General features: G+C 48.9%; 1 protein-coding gene across 1 annotated transcript; it reads right to left on the bottom strand.

Moving 5' to 3' along the window:
- Positions 1 to 1,777: 1,777 nt before the first annotated feature.
- On the bottom strand, positions 1,778 to 13,306 carry LOC144730387 (uncharacterized). The gene is made up of 3 exons (XM_078611181.1): positions 12,987 to 13,306; positions 3,353 to 3,478; positions 1,778 to 2,100 (listed from the first exon to the last, which is right to left on the bottom strand). The coding sequence occupies exons 2-3, from the start codon at positions 3,463 to 3,465 to the stop codon at positions 1,902 to 1,904; spliced, it is 312 nt and encodes a 103-aa protein (XP_078467307.1). The 5' UTR covers positions 3,466 to 3,478; positions 12,987 to 13,306; the 3' UTR covers positions 1,778 to 1,901.
- Positions 13,307 to 17,686: the final 4,380 nt, after the last annotated feature.

The raw sequence follows: 17,686 nt of genomic DNA, 5'->3' as shown, positions 1-17,686 counted from the left end.
TAATGTCATCATTAATGTAATTATTAATGTCATCATTAATGTCTTCATCATGAATGTCATCAACATCAATGTCAACATTCATGTCATCATTAATGTCATCATTAATGTCAACATTAATGTCATCATTAATGTCATCATTAATGTCATCATCATATGTCACCATTAATGTCATCGTCATTAATGTCATCATTAATGTAATTATTAATGTCATCATTAATGTCTTCATCATGAATGTCATCAACATCAATGTCAACATTCATGTCATCATTAATGTCATCATTAATGTCAACATTAATGTCATCATTAATGTCATCATTAATGTCATCATAATATGTCACCATTAATGTCATCGTCATTAATGTCATCATTAATGTAATTATTAATGTCATCATTAATGTCTTCATCATGAATGTCATCAACATCAATGTCATCATTAATGTCATCATTAATGTCATCATTAATGTCATCATTAATGATGTCATCGTCATTAATGTCATCATTAATGTCATCATTAATGTCATCATTAATGTCATAATTAATGTCATCATTAATGTCATAATTAATGTCATCATTAAATCTCATCATTATATCTCCGACATCGTGCCGCGCGCCCTTCTGCGCGACGTGCGACACCTCACTCCGCGTGCTGGGAGAATTTTCAGGGACTCGGTTCTACGCGCAATTAGATTCGCTGCCTTTCCAGGATCTCAGCTGCTGGAAGAAGCTCCCCGGCACTTGGGCAGTAGAAACATCGGAGATTGCGCTAAACCATTGACACGGAGTGACCCCACAAAAACCCAAATTGGATAGCTTTGCAGCACAACCGCACCTCCGATTGGCACGATTGGCTATGTGCGGTGCGAAAGAAGTTCAACATACGCACATACAAGCGCAAAATCCTCCACACCACGGTTAGACCCTCTGCCATCATCACTAGAACAGAGACGTTAGCCTCCAGAGAGAGAACCAGCATTAGGATAAGGGGAGACATTTGCCTGCGCTGATTAAGAACAATGGACATGAAAACAGCGACAGCATGGGATTCACTGTCTAGCGGCAGCGCGAGAGTAGAGGTTTAACAAAGAACAGGAAGCGATTTGATCGCGGCGAAGTTTCTTGCCAAATATTTTCGGGGTGCCTGGTCGACTGGTAGTCACTGGTAGTAGGTGGTAGTAGGTGGCACGTGACCAGTAAAGAACAGGAAGCGATTTGATCGCGGCGAAGTTTCTTGCCAAATATTTTCGGGGTGCCTGGTCGACTGGTAGTCACTGGTAGTAGGTGGTAGTAGGTGGCACGTGACCAGTAAGCCACAATAGTGAGAGATACGATGGATGTGGTGTGCAGGGAGCGGATATATTTTATCGGTTGCAGACTCAGACAGACCCGGCTAAAACGAAGCCAGCATCGTTACGCTTGACGATGTGGCGTCAAGGTGACTATGAGATATTAACTTCCTCGCCTGGTATGCAGGAGGTCGTGAGTTCGATCCCGAAGCTGACGCCTGCTGCTGTATATTTGGAGTTTGCGTGTCTCTCTCCCCGTGGTCGTGTGGATTTAACCAAACAAAGAACCATTGAGTCGACGAATATTGTTTTTTCCGTCGCCAATTTCATCGAACGACATCGCGCACCGTCGCTGGCACCGTGACCCCCCCCCCCGAGTGCGGGCTCGCTCGCTCTCGCTGTGCCCGCGGGTCCACGTGTAGTGACATCGGGGATGTGACACGTGAGCAGGACCCGAGTGAAGGTCCGACCCTTCGTAGCTGTAACTCCTCCGTATGGAGTAGTTAGCTGGGCGGTCACCACCCTAGGCTGTATCTGGTAAAGGGGCAGTTACCCCTTTGTGTGTTACGTGTTGATGTTGCAATAAAAGTGTTGCCTCTAAAGAACAAGGTCTGCGACTCAGCTGGACTCACGACACACGCACCGTGGCGCCGCGCGCGCTGTGCCCGCCCCGCACGGCGGCCTGCGCGCCCACACGCCGGCGTCGTCGCCGCCGCTGTCGCCGTCGTCGCGATGCAGACCCCCGCGTGGCGCCCGCTCCCACAGCAGCCACGACTCGAGCTCGCCCAGCGTGAGGCCGCCCAGCAGCTCTGCCAGCCTGCAGCACAAGTGGCGAGACAAAGACCCCCCCCCACGTGGAGCCTTGAACAGACTTTTGGGGGCAAGTTGAAGTTGCTGTTAGTAGCGAGTGGGCACCTCGATGAAGGCCGGCACTGCGGCACACGTGGGGGGTGGGTGGCCAGCACCACGCCCGGCCGCTTTTGTCTTCCTAGTGGCGATGTTTACACACCGCACCAGGTGCTAATTTGAGGCCGAGTCGACCTAGGGGAGGCCCAGGACTGCTTCAGATAATTGTCGCACACGGGGCACACGTGTGGGTACACCCACACGGGGCAAACGCGCACACGGGACACATGCGTGGACACACACACACGCTGGACGCGCACACACGCAAACACACGCGCATCAATGGATGTATCATTGATTCATGCCCAACGTTCGCAGTGTACAGGGAGAGGCGTCGCGCTCTGGCTCTGCGATGAACGGGCGCGGTGATCATCGTTGTAATTAGCACGGTGCGTTTGCGCCGAGCCAGGCAGCAGCTTCATCGTTCAATGAACGCAGCAGCAGTGGCGCCATCCTGAGACCGCCGCTCGACTTGGTTTTTATAGCTTCACAGCTCATCGGATTGCTCGAGTATAAATACTGATTCTGGTTTTGGGACAGTCACCAACGACGCGCGGCGTCATCGTCCGTCTTGCACCACAGCCACGGTCTGGGCTGTAGCGTGAGCCCAAAAGGATTCAAACTGAAGGATGATGATGGTGGTGGTGATGGCAGGCCAAGTGGTCAAGCAGCTTCTGTTTGTCCGGATAGAGGGGGCTAAACGGGCACGACACGGGCCGGAGAAGAGATGGAGTGATGCGGTATGGGAGAATGTGGAGCTGAGTGGACTTGCCGGAGACCGGTACCAGCGGTGTCAAGATCGGCCTTTATGTAGGAGGCTCGTGAAGGACGCTGATACTGGGCAGTTTGAGGCAGTCGCCCTCCAGCAACAACGGAGGTCAGAGGAGCGACGCTCACAACAACGAGCGAAGCGGCAGGCGGCTAAAATGCAGCAAGTTGGCACAGTAGGGGGGAACAATTGGGTGCATCTGCCAGTCATGTCAGTCAGTCAACCTTTGGCACCTGGGTCTGTCCCGTGATCTCCTGTCAACGAGCTTTTGACACTTGACGTGGCCTCAAAGTGCACCTAGCCTGGCATAGGCACCGTGGGGATGTCACCGTCACTCAGTGGCCAATGGCGGGCACTGGCATTGACATTGGCTGGCAAGCCATGATGTGGCTACCTGTTGTCTGGGAGCGCGGCTGGACCAACGGGGAGCCCGCTTCTCTTGCGGCCGTCGATGATGACCGGGTGAATGTCCATCGCGGGACGAGGCTCGGTCAATTCTCGCTGCATCGCCCCTCGAGATCTGTTTACGAAAAGAGACAAAGGCAATCTCAGGTGTAATTCATCCCTCTGCAGAGGACCAATACAAATGTCACTGCAGGAAAGTTCTGCCGGTCAAAGGAGCGTCTTCAAAGCCCGCTTTCAGCTGTCCAATGTGCACCTTCCACACATTTTCTATTTTTTTTCCTGCGGAATTGGCAGGGCACTTGCGCGCGCACATACACACACTCTGTCGTAAGTGCCTTCATCCAACAGTGGATAGAACATCGCTGCTGCTGATGATGATGATGAAAGGAGCAGGGGGAGAAATATTTGTTGTGACAGAGTCATCATCGTGGTGAGGCGTTTTGCCGCTCACCCGGCCACCGCAGCGACCCGAGAAATTCAATTCTGATTAGCACGGTTGGCTACGTACGGTGAGAAAGAAGTTCAACAAGCATAGATTGGTATGGTGTCTACCCTTTTCTCCCTCCCCCCACCCCCCAAATAATTTGTAGAATTGGTTGCTCCCTTTGCCTCAATGTACCAGGTGAATACTGCCGCGTGCATGAACCATAACAAACACAACATCCCGTGAGCTTCACAGCGGACGTTCAAGATGCCGTGACGTGATTTTGCCCTTGTTGCGTCCCCCAGCGCCACGGTCAGAAGTTGGCAAATTTTAATGACACGCAAATTACTCAATTTGGATTATACACACACACACACGTGTAGCAACATCGCCACCTCCTGGCAGACCACATGGCTTGGGCAATTGGTGTTGGTCGTGTCGGTTATCTGGCTGCCTCCATGTTTGCCTGTGGTTTACTGGCCCCTAATGATTGAGATGGACCGAATGGTCCCCATCTCATTTAGTAGCAGCCTTCCTCGTGTTCTGATCGGGGTAATAGAATAATAATAATGATGATTAGGAGTCAGTCGACGCATGGACGCATCGTTGGACCCAGTTTAGGCGCGAGCCGTGTTCTATATTATACAATTAGGAGGTTCCACAGGCAACTAACAAGCAAAGTAGCTCACCGCCATATTCATTGACGCGTCACTACTAACGAGCAATGCAATTCTATTCTTGCGAACGGCAAATGTGTTCAGCAGCTGGAGGAGAGAGTTCGTGCAGACTCATACAGCGGTGTGTGACGTGATCCCTCGTTTTTCGTTGTCATGGCCACAATTGCACTGCTGTGGCTTGTGTCTTTAACTTTACATCCTTGAATGAGAAGTGCACATCGTCCAGTTGGTGTTCTGATGAACACCGCAATTCATCTGCGGGATGAACCTTAGCCTACTTTAGTCAGGGATAGATTTACACTTCTGCGAAAATACAATACATCTCACGAAATAATACATTAATCTCACTGTTTAAAAGAGCAAGACCTCGCCATGTCAGATACCAAAGGTCACGTTTCAATATTTCTTTTTCATGTTTCTCAAAGTACCATATTGTGAACTTCACAGCCACCACATAATGTAGCCTATGACACAATGTGAAACACTGAAAGCTCTTAAAGTGACAAGATGCGTTTTTTTTTATTTTACCAGGTAAGGCCCACTGAGCTGCATAGTTATTTTTAAGATGCGATCTGGCTATCACAAATGATAGCTCAACAAAGTGGCTTTTCACGTGGACATTTATAGCAGCCAAATACTCGAAGTGCATGCTTCTAACTGTGGAGGGAAAAACCGGAGGACCCGGAGAAAAATCCACGCGACCATGGGGTGAGAGGCACGCAAACTCCACATATACAGGCATCAGGGTCGAGATCGAACCCACAACCTCGTGCATACCGGGCGAGGTAGTTAACATCTCGCCATCGTGACTCCCCTACATGCAACGGGGACCGTGTGTCATTGTGGTCTGCCGAGCAACCCGTGTGATGATGATGATGATGTCACGGGTGACGGGTCAGGTTTGCAGGAAGCACAGTCATCGATCTCAGAGGCACCGCTCCTTACAGGAATTCAAAACGCATTCCCGGCCCAGATGCTCCAGACAGTGTTGCCCACGGCGTCGTAACGAGAACCATATTTTTTGAAAGCCCCGCTTTAGACCCTGCTGTCCAACGCCCTCGTCACGAAATCCTCCAGCGAGGAGTGGCGGCACGAGTAGTCAGTGCACCGCCCCCGTCATCCAGCCACCCGAGTTTGATTCAGGGCCGTGGGTAACAACATTAAGGACGAACGACATCCAAACTGGACCAGGGCGAGCCCATCCCCCCCGCTCATCAATTTCATCAACCCGCAATGGACAGTTGTCCCGATACAACTCGCACACACTGGTGGAACTAGCGGCCTCCACTCAACTACCCCGATACAACTCACGTACTCTGGTAGAACTAGCGGACTCCACTCAGCTACCCCGATACAACACGCGTACTCTGGTAGAACTAGCGGACTCCACTCAGCTACCCCAATACAACTCGCGTACTCTGGTGACACTAGTGGACTCCACTCAGCTACCCCAATACAACACGTGTACTCTGGTAGAACTAGCGGACTCCACTCAGCTACTCCAATACAACACGCGTACTCTGGTGGAACTAGCGGACTCCACTCAGCTACCCCAATACAACTCGCGTACTCTGGTGGAACTAGCGGACTCCACTCAGCTACCCCGATACAACTCGCGTACTCTGGTGGAACTAGCGGACTCCACTCAGCTACCCCAATACAACACGCGTTCTCTGGTGGAACTAGCGGCCTCCACTCAGCTACCCCGATACAACTCGCACACACTGGTAGAACTAGCGGCCTCCACTCAGCTACCCCGATACAACACGCGTACTCTGGTGGAACTAGCGGACTGGATGCCGTGGAGTGGTTTACGACATTAAAACATACAATAGTCGTAAATTAGCCCTTTGATTGGTTGGTTTTCCACCAATCAAAGGGCTGCCAGGTGAAAATTAGCATGCTAATGAGAGATTAGCATGTTAAAGAAAGATTAGCATGTTAATGAGAGATTAGCATGTTAATGGCAGATCGCAGAGCTGCAACCAAGAGGTCGGCGCGCGAAGTGACTGTGTTGGTGTGAACGCTGTGAAAGCGCAAGTTTGAAAAGGGCGCAAAGCACAACTAGCATCGGAAGGTGGTAGGATGGGAACATAAAAAACAGTTGTGACTTAAACTGGCTGATAACGTCCTTCCAATGATTGCTCAGTTTATACCCATCTTCTCAGTTGAAATTGTGTCTGTGTTTATATATATGGATGGCTTCATGAACGAATCTTTGTTGATAGCCAGTGGGCTTGCAAAGTACCTTCGTCTTAGAGACATCAATTTCGTGTGAGCCCACCGCATTAAAACAATGATCAGCCACGGCCGAGGTATTGTTCCTACCGTGTTTCAGATCTGCCTTGTGTTCACGAACACGGTCTGTGACATGTCGCTTAGTTTCCCCAATGTAACTACTGCCAGAGACACAGCTTAGTTTGTAGACGCCGGGGTATTGCATGTCAGGCGATCACATCCTTCACAGATGGTATCAGATCACGAATTTTATGTACTGTGTTAAAATCGAACCTGAATCTTGTATTTGCTCATGATTTTGGAAACATTTATAGTGACCCCTGCTATGTATGGCAAGGTGATGGTTTTGATTGGGTTCTCAGATGGTTCTTTCCCAATGGTTGGGGTGATAGCTTTACGGATTGTGTAGTCTGAATATCCATTAATCTTGAGAGCTTGGTGTGCGTGTTCCAGTTCACTGGCTAGGTGATGACGGTCGGAAATACATTGAGCTCTATGGTGCAGAGCAGCGGTCCCCAACCTTTTTGGAATAAAAATCTTTCTTGGACCGGGGGGGGGGGGTTCATCATTGGGTCTTTACCCCTTTTCAAAGAAGCTCTCCAGCGACGTTTGTTTTTTACTCATTGTGGCTACTAGGGGTTAGAGCTTGTGGGCTCACCAACACTGTGACTGAGACGAGTGCGTTGTGCGGGAAAGAAGCGCGGATGGAAGTGGTGAATAATACAACAATGGGGGCGGGTTCCACGCGCGGACTCACCGCTCTCACCTCCTGCTGCTGTGCGGCCCGGTTCCTAACAGGCCGCGGACCGGTAGCGGTCCGCGGCCCGGGGGTTGGGGAGCCCTGGTGTATAGTTATGACGAGGGAATTATTCTGGGATGGATGGTGGTGGGAGTCAGGTTTTAGGTAGGCATCAGTATGGGTGGCTTTCCTGTAGACAGAATGTCACATTGAGCCATCTAGTCTCTTCACGATTAAAACATCCTTTTCCACCTCCATGGTGAATTTGATGGCTGCGTGTATGGAATTGATGCAGTTGAGGAATTGGTTCAGAGTTGGTTGGCCAGGTAACAAAGCACAGACAACAAAAGCACGGATAACAAAGCACAGATAACAAAACGCAGATAACAAAGTACAGATAACAAAAGCACGGATAACAAAAGCACAGATAACAAAAGCACAAATAACAAAAGCACGGATAACAAAGCATAGATAACAAAATCACAGATAACAAAGCACAGATAACAAAAGCACGGATAACAAAAGCACAGATAACAAAAGCACAGATAACAACGAAACTCAATACATTCTTTATTAACACTGCTTTAAAGGGGGGGGGGGGGGTTATACATATGTAGGGCTTGAGTAAAGTGCACCACGCATCCCCCGCCTCTGTTGCTATGCGAGCAAGCACAGTACAGTGAGGTGATGTGAGGTAATGGTTGTTGTTGTGACTTTAGGCGAAGTGGGTCGTTAAGGGTTGAAACAGGTGTCAGGGTAGCCGGGAGGACACAGGCCAGTGATTGGCTGGAAAGGTAATTGGGCATTAGATGGCGTCGCTCCGGCGGCGAAAACAAGGCCACGTGACACGGGGGGGGGGGGGGGGGCCAGGGGGCGAGCGATAAGCGGGGGGGTAGAGATAATTAGGGAGATTAATTGGTGTGGGGATATAAGCCAGAGCGCAACGGAGAGAAGAGAGTCCTGTACGAGTTGGCGTCGTGGATGGAGCTGCAGCAACGGTGCCCAGGGAGTCGCAGAGCAAGTGATAGTAGAGTAAAGCGTAGAGAGACAGTGTTAGTAGAGTAAAGCGTGGAGAGACAGTGTTAGTAGAGTAAAGCGTGGAGAGACAGTGGTAGCGAGAACGCAGTGAGCAGACAGGGTAGCCATGCATCGGAAGGATGCAGAGTAGGAGAAACCGTAGAGACGACAAGCATAGCGATAGTGAGGTAGAGAGGCGCGGAGCGGAGCGGCGCGGAGCGACGCGGAGCGTAGTGAGGGCACGGAGAGGAGCGGAGCGGAGTGAGGGCACGGAGAGGAGCGGAGCGGTGGCGCAGCAGAGAGACGCGGAGCGAGGCCGCGCCGAGACGCGGAGCGGTGGCGCGGCGAAGGTGGACTCTAAGAGGAAAATAAAGAGAGAAAAAGACAACCCTTGTACGAGTCCTACAAATATATAGCAGGCGACATTCCAAGCAGTGGACCATTCATGTGCTCTTAAAAAGGGCCATTGCCAAAAACCAGAGGTGGGACAAAGTCATTGTTATGCAAGTCACAAGTAAGTCTCAAGTCTTTGCTCTCGAGTCCCGAGTCAAGTCGAGTCAAAGATGAGGCAAGTCCAAGTCGAGTCTGAAGTCATCAAAATCATGACTCGAGTCTGACTCGAGTCCAAGTCGCATGACTCGAGTCCACACCTCTGAGGTGGGACAAAGTCATTGTTGTGCAAGTCACAAGTAAGTCTCAAGTCTTTGCTCTCGAGTCCCGAGTCAAGTCGAGTCAAAGATGAGGCAAGTCCAAGTCGAGTCTGAAGTCATCAAAATCATGACTCGAGTCCAAGTCGCATGACTCGAGTCCACACCTCTGAGGTGGGACAAAGTCATTGTTGTGCAAGTCACAAGTAAGTCTCAAGTCTTTGCTCTCGAGTCCCGAGTCAAGTCGAGTCAAAGATGAGGCAAGTCCAAGTCGAGTCTGAAGTCATCAAAATCATGACTCGAGTCTGACTCGAGTCCAAGTCGCATGACTCGAGTCCACACCTCTGCCAAAAACGTTCCAGATTAAATATTTAAACTTTTAAGGCCACAGTGCTATTGGCGGACGCGGTGAGTTTGTGATTTTCTCCAGCAGTGTCTTGTGGGTCGAAAGCGGCCCGGGACTTGCTCGAACTGAGTCAAGTGCTGCTGAAATGTTAGCATTCCCATCAGACCGTTGGGCTTGATGGGGTTGTCAGAAATTTCAAGTTGTACGTTGTTATGTGCAGAGACGGACAAACGAATGAGACGCTGGCCGCCTATCTGCCTTGCTTTGACCACGGAACGATCTCGTGGACACGCTGAAACGTGCCCTGATATCGACTCGTTCAAATATTGAATGAAAACACTCGCACGCGCGCTGCCACAACATCTAAAAGTGCTGCGGTTTCGGTTACATTCCATATGAACCGGCGGTCTTGTTCTATTCTCGGCACGTGCAGTCAGGTATGTGTTCAATATGTGGGTGTGATCTTACGGGTGTGCACGAACACTGTATACGTTAAAGATTTTAAAATGTTTGTACACGTGGTGCTGTTACGTGGCAAGTGTGTGGAACTCGACACCCTTTCAAACGAGATATTCCATCTCAAGGGATTATTTATATCCAGGTAAAATATTTTAAGTACAATTCGCCTTCTCTTTAAATATTTGCGATGCTGGTTGTGATTGCCAGTGAAATATAATTCCTACAAAAAATGCTTGCTTTTCAACATACTTTGCTTTTAAACCAAATGAATTGGCGTATGTGTCCACGAATGTTGAACTCATTTCGCACCGTACGTAGCCAATCGCGCTAATCGAAAGTGTTGGGGTGGGGGGGACAACAAACAAAACACAAAAAGGAGTTCTAAAGAAATACATTTTCATGATAAAACAAACAGTCAATTTTTGAAATAGAATGCAATACAACACAGAGTCAGTCAACAAAACAGTCAACACCCCACCTGGTTAATTACGTTCTTCCAAAGGTTGCTAAATTTGAGACAGAGACAAAACACAGACACGGAGACACACAGACAGACACACATGCAGAGAGAGACTCACACAGAGACAAACAGAGAGAGACACACACATAGGCATACAGAAAGACAACGTCTCTGTGTCGAGGCCTTCAATAGAGAGAGAGGGGGCTGGGGCAGAGGGGGAGGTGTGTAGAATTCCTGCCCATAGGAGACAGACTGTGTGCTAACCGACTCTCTGTGTTGCATTACACTTCCTAATCTTACTAAATTTGCTATCTACCGTGCTGGTTTATAAGTCCATTCTTGCCTCCGGCCGCTATGGGCACTGATTCCACACAACGCCTCATGCTTGTTTGTTTAGAAGTCCAGGGTCCAGCTCGTCCGTCATCTATGGGCAGGAATTCCACACAACTCCCCCTCTGCCCCCCCTCTCTACACAAATACGTTGTCTTTCTGTGTGCCTATGTGTGTGTGTCTCTCTCTCTGTTTGTCTCTGTGTGAGTCTCTCTCTGATTGTGTGTTTGTCTGTGTGTCTTCGTGTCTGTGTTTTGTCTCTCTCTCAAATTTAGCAATCTTTGGAAGAACGTAATCAACCAAGTAGGGTGTTGACTGTTCTGTTAGCCGACTCTCTGTGGTGTATTGCATTATATATCCAAGTTTACTATTTACTATGTTTGTTTTCTCATTCATTTTTACCTGATGATGGTGGCTTGTATTGCAATCGAAACGTCGTATTATATTATTATTAAATACATTTCTTTCTATGTGACTTTACCACAAGAACCAAATAGCAATTCCCGCAGTCACGAACGCTTCTAATCAAGTTTAAATTAATTTTCAATTCACAACTTGATGTTATTGGTTCATGTCGGGTGGTGAAGGTGATAGTAGTTAAACAAACAGATGGCATTAAGCCTGCACGATAAAATCCCAAAATATACTAATTGTGGATCGAACACCACTCCTCATGACACCACTCGGAGACGATTGAGCGGGGGCGAGGTTCGCGTGGAGAAAAGCGATTGCAGAATAAAATCCATCGACATTCGGGGGCATGGCCACTGGTAGAAGAAGCACTGAGAATGCGCGGTGACCCATGCCGCCGTACAGGGACTCGTCTACTTGCGAACATTTGACTTACGAACTGTTAGAGATACGAACAAACCTGTCCATATGTCCAGTTGCCCGTTCGGACCGAGAGTCGTAGGTTCATCCGGCGCAATAGAAGGCAGCGGCGGTGGCATCTACATCTGCAGAACATGAAGAACCAGTGGCATCTACATCTATAGAACATGAAGAACCAGTGGCATCTACATCTATAGAACATGAAGAACCAGTGGCATCTACATCTGTAGAACGTGAAGAACCAGTGCCATCTGCATGTGCAGAACATTACGAACCAGTGCCATCTGCATGTGCAGAACATTACGAACCAGTGGCATCGACATCTGCAGAACAAGAAGAACCAGTAGCATCTACATCTGCAGAACAAGAAGAACCAGTGGCATCTGCATCTGCAGAACGTGTTCTAACTCCGTGTGTTGTGTTCATTGTGTGTTCTAATTCTGTGTGTGTTGTGTTCTCTGTGTGTTGTGTTCTCTGTGTTCTAACCCTGTTGTGTTCTCTTCGTTTGCCGATACGCTTCAGAGGTTTGTTTAAAGTCCAGTGCTGTAGTGGACGACACGCTGACACGATATAAACAGCGTAACGCGCACCAGATGACACCCAGATGGGAAAACAATAGAAATCTCGACACACACACCCAGTCTTCGACATACCGACAGCAGAGATTGCATGCAAAAGGCGCGTGCAGAAATGGACCTCTGCGCATCCGCAAGAGATCCTTGATTACCCGCTGGGTACGTTGTTGTTGTCTTTCGGGTTCACTGCCTCTGTTTTTTTGTTTGTTGTAAATTGGCAAAGTGATTTCAAGCAAACAGTCTGGAAAGCAGCGAGCGCGCGTGGGTCGCCCACACGAAGTGGCTTTCTCCCGTCCGCGGGGCAACCCGCACGGCGTCCCCCACGCCTGCAGACGTTGACGCCAGAGTCGCGGGGAGTCGCATCCCTCCGCTCCTTCGAACAGAAAGACTTTTAGAGTGAACAAAAAGAGCTGGCAGTAACCACAAAGATCCCCCCCTGTAGCCTTAACAGACTGTTGGGGCAAGTGCCGTTAGCGAGTTGAAGCACCTATGAAGGACGGCACGGCACACGAGGGGATGGGTGGCCAACAACACGCCCGGCCGCCTTTGTCTCCCTAGTGGCGATGTTTACACACCGCACCAGGTATTCATGTTAGGTTGATCAAGGGGAGGCCCAGGAACGGTTCTGATAATTATAATCACCGGTGTTGGCAGTGAGTGGGAATCGAACTCGGGTCGCCGGATTCATAGCGCAGCGCGCTCACCGCCACACTGCCGCTCCCCACACAACAAAGACAAAGATCCCCCGTGTAGCCTTAACAGACTGTCGGCGCAAGTGCTGTTAGCGAGCACCCTATGAAAGCACACGAGGGGGTGGGTGACCACCAACAACAACACTCACTCTTGGTGCAAATGACTCTTGCCCAAACTCTCTCCTTACCTTCCACTCTGCAAGGTGCTGCCGTCCTAACACGACTGTTCAGTCTCCGAGTTTTATCATCCGTCAACTCCCAACAACACCGACGACGACACCCATCGTCGTCACGGTTCCACGAACGCCCAGGGATTGAGCGACAAATCGAGCTCGAGGGAGGCGCTTCAAGGCTCCTAGCAGGCTCCAGCGAATGCAACAAGAAAAAAAAGAACCTTGACAATTGCTCTCGCCTTGCTGCCCGGGATTGGCCAAGCGCCTCTGACTCGGGCAGATCGGCATTTCCTCCCACATCCCCCGGGAATGAGCGGGGAGCCGTGCGCCCGTTGCGCTTGTGGCGCCTCTGTCCCGTTTCGTTCGACGGAGGGCAACATTCCTCATTCCTTCCTTACTTCCTCCTCCTCCTAACACCATCGCGCCCGCGGTGCTGCGAGAAGGAGAGTCGGGAGCTCTTAGTCGGACGTGTGTGCTCGGTCCTGGGGCCTCAGCTTAGGTCCACTCAGCCTCAAATGAGTAGCTGGTGTAAACGTCGCCGCGGGGAAGACAAAGGCGGCCGGGCGTGTTGGTTCTGTCCACACCACCCCCTCGTGTGGCGCGTCGGCGGCCTTCATAGGTGCTCGCTAACAGCATTTTCCCCAACATTCTGTTATTATAAGGCTATACGGAGGGGGGGGGGATCTTTGTCCGTCTTTTTGAATAGCGCACATCAATCACAGACAATCATGTGGTGCTGCTTGCTACTGCGTTGTTGGCTAATGGTGCGCAAACGAAACACGCACTTACAATAACAAACACAAAGACACGAGCTCAACGCGTTCGTCCACAACACAGATCGATTTGCGGGCAACCCTGGTAATTAGTTTTGCTGAACTCCCACAAGACGCGGAGGGGAGGGGGGCTGCGAGGGGGAGGGGTGCATTTAAATTCCGGGCACATGGCAAAGCCGGCCAGCACCGGAAACGAGATTGCGCTCTGACCACGCACACTTATTTGGGGCAATTCCCCCACTTTCTACAGAGAACGCAAACAGAAATCGTCCGTTCTTGAATATCGTAGCCGGCACCTTCTGCGAAGGGTGCGCAATCGAACGTGAGGGCACCGCGTTAGCAGCGGTGTGAGAATAACGAGTAACATTGAACAATTGTAATCGACTCGCGTTTTTTATTGTCGTGTCGTCAATTCATTGATTGCCTGATGACAGAGGCCGTCCGCGTGCCGTGCCAGTCACGTGTGGTCGTGGCAACCGACACGTGACCGGTCACGTGTAGTTGTGGCAACCACGCTTCGCCAAGATGTTCGGTCGCGGTGGATGGATGGGGGATTCCCTCCCCAGGGTCTGATCGAGACGTTATCACTCGCCACCGATAGCAGCTGAGCCAACAGGGCTCAGACCGCACCAGACGTCGCACTCCTCACTCGCCCCTGCCGATGCAGCACTGCCCAGTAGCGTCACGAGCAGCGTGGGGGAGCAGGGGGCAGGGGGTGCCTTGCCCCCACGAGTTGGGGGCCCGCCCTTGATAACCACCATCAGTTTTGTTTTCAACAACAGTGTGCAAGAACAACAACGCACTTTTTAAAAACGCGGTTTAAGATTCTATTTATGGAAATGCTTTCATACACGTTGCACGTTTGGTTTTAGTTTCAATAGAGCAGTGAACTTAATATTGCAAAGAGGTATGATGGAGCTCTTTTTGGGAAGACGTGCGCGCCCCTACATCGTTAAATGTTCGAGACCGTGAGCGTAGTGACGAGGACGCGATTTGGATTTACTTTGGCACTTTACCAAAAAAAATTAGGTATACGTTGAATATTGTCAGCTTGGAACTTCCCACTGCTCATGGGAAGCCTCCCACCCCTGTCCCCCGCCTCTACCCCACCCCTCCCCCCACCCCAAGTGACGATTACCAACCACAGAGCACGAGTGTGAGGAGAGATTCATAGCGCGTGGCAGGTGACGATTGAACGTGATTCTGCGTGCTAGGAGTTGAATGGGCGGGGCGTTCAGGAATAATGAAATGATAGGAACGTAATGATGATGATGTAATTGCAATGGGTGACAATGTAAATGTTGGTGAATAGAATTGATGATGGGCAGTGTGTTTGATGGCGATGTTAATGCGAGTGTATGTTATCAATGTGTTAATCTTCTTTTGTTTCGTATGGCTGATATAGTGCGCTGCTACTGCTATTGTTAATCCGGCTGTTATGGATTGACTTATGCAGTGATGTGTGTTATGTGTGTTGATGTTGTAAACTTTTAATCACATTTGTTGGGAAAACGGTTACGTTGTTTATATATCATTGTTTTAGTAAGTTTTAGAGGGGCTTGGTTTGGCCCGATTTTTTTTCATTTAGTATGGATTTATACTTAACATTTTGATCTGTATTGTATTATGATTGTTATTGGGATCAAACATCGAAATTAAATTTTTTGCACTTTTTGTACGCAGCATGGACGGGTTGTGCTTTTTCTGTAGGATTTTATTGTTTACTACGTATGTGATGTTCAGATTTGTGTGCAACGAATTTTAGGTGTTACTTGTAATTTTATTGTTTGTTGCGGTTGCACCCAAATCAAGAGCCGAATGGCTCACAGGGTAAATCCTAACACATGAAACTGAAACTGAAGGATGCAGAGCAACGACTTCACATTCAAGGGGGTCAAGCCAGACAACCGCGTCAGGAGTAATGCATCATCATCATCAACATCATCATCATCAACATCATCATCATCATCGCTGTGATGTCTCCTTCGTATTTGTGGGTCGGGGCTTTGCGTCCTTATTTGGTGTACGATCTCTTCTGGATGACCACAGTCGCACCACTACTGGAGAGTTTTTTATTCATTTATTTTCTATTTGTGCATCAGGTATCCGCATCGGCCATGATTTGTGCAGCGGATGCGATTTCGGGTGGACCATGCGCTTGCTGGAAGATCAAACTCAGCGATCTGAGTTAACGAGTGCAGAGTTTAGCGAGTGAACGCCAATGACGACGACGATGAGGGTGTCACGGCGGGGCGGTAGGAGTGACGAGAATGTAAAACTGGTGTGGAGGTGGGAGTGACGACTGCCATCGTTCTCATGGAGACGAGTGGGGGGGGGGGTGTGAATCATGCGGGGACAGCTCCATTGCAGCTGGGACCGTTTCCTGGCTTGGTTGGGAAGCTGGGATTGTGTGCTGGGATGTTGAAACCTCGTGGACTCAGTTGTTTATTGTGAGAACTTTTTCTAGTTGTTGTTTGTGATTTTTGTTTTGGTGCAATTTCTTAATTTGTTTATTCATATTGGTTTATTTTGTATTTTGCTTGGTAGTGGCTTTATATGGGATTTGGTTCCCTGATATATATAATCAACGTACAGCATTGTGGGATGCTATTAGCATGGATGACGCTTTTAACAATAAAAGTATTCATATTATTATGACAGTAAGAAGCAGGGGCGCAACTATGGAGGGGTTTGTAGCAGCGATATCTCATTGTCAAGGGCCTAACTATGGGTGGGGGTATGTGGCAGCGTAATGCGACGCATAGGGGTCCAGTCGGTCACAAGGCGGCCCCAAATCAACAGATAAATAAGTAAAATATGTAACGAAAAAAGTGTTAAAACAATCCAACATTTAACCATAAATGCATAAAAAAACAATGCTACTCAATAAAATGTTTTCCGAAAGATACTTAGCGTGAAATCTAGTCGTGCTACTGCTGGTGTTTGTTACTGAACACCACCAGGCTGTTTAGCTATCTGACATGCGCGTGAAAGCAAGATTCACAATAACTTAATTGTGAATACATCATTAGACCACTTTTGCCAGTACCAAAACATAATAATAGGGTTTTTTCCCTTTTTTATGGCAACAAAAACTAAAACCTTTTTACAAGGAATCATGTGTGCATTAACCACGATACTTGTGGTCAAAATGCAAACAAAAACACTCTTATAATATATGCATTGTCCTTGAAACTGATTGGTCCACACCAGAGACGGCTTTCTTTTGAGCCTCGTCGCACCAATTGAGACGAGGTTCAAAAGAAAGCCAGAAAAAAGGGGAAAACCCCTTTTATTAATTGTGAATATTGTAACATTTTCATCTTTTCATAATTAACGTCACTGCGAGACTGTCTTCCTCCAAACCAAATATACGTTGCAACTGAAATTATATAGTTAGAGCCTACGTACTATTGTATACGGGTGAAGAACATCCGTAGCAATGTCAGTAAATGTGAGTCGCGAGAAAGGGGGAGGGGGCCCACAGACGGATGGTGCCGCAGCCCCCACTGGCAGAGGTCGTAGACACACTCACACGAGACATTGTAAAGAGAGGTCGTGCTGGTGTCTCGCTGGTGTCGGCCTTCGCTGTTCGCTGCGGCGAAAGGAGCGGGCGTCCGCCGGCGGGGTGCAGAGCAGGGAGCTGCCGAGGTTGTCGACGGCGATGTGAAGAGAAGAAGGGACTGAAGCTGGATTCGTCTTAAGGGATGTTTACTGATCAGCTTGGCACTCGAGTCATCGCGTACACCCAATGTAAGACTCTTTCAACAGCATGGTCCAGATGTATTGTGACCCCCCTCATTTTATTATCTAAAACTCAATGTTTTTCATACAAATTGGTGCGTCATGTCATGTAAGCAAAATTAAATTAGATTTAAAAAAAATTACGGGACAATTAATTAAGTACTAAGACGTCTGTTCGAGCCTGTACACCGTGTTGGT

This window comes from Lampetra planeri, chromosome 35, assembly GCF_965212315.1.
Source record: "Lampetra planeri chromosome 35, kcLamPlan1.2.h2, whole genome shotgun sequence".
NCBI classification, from domain to species: Eukaryota; Metazoa; Chordata; class Hyperoartia; order Petromyzontiformes; family Petromyzontidae; genus Lampetra; species Lampetra planeri.
Note: the sequence above shows the minus strand (reverse complement) of the source record. Positions and strands in the feature narration are given on the sequence as shown.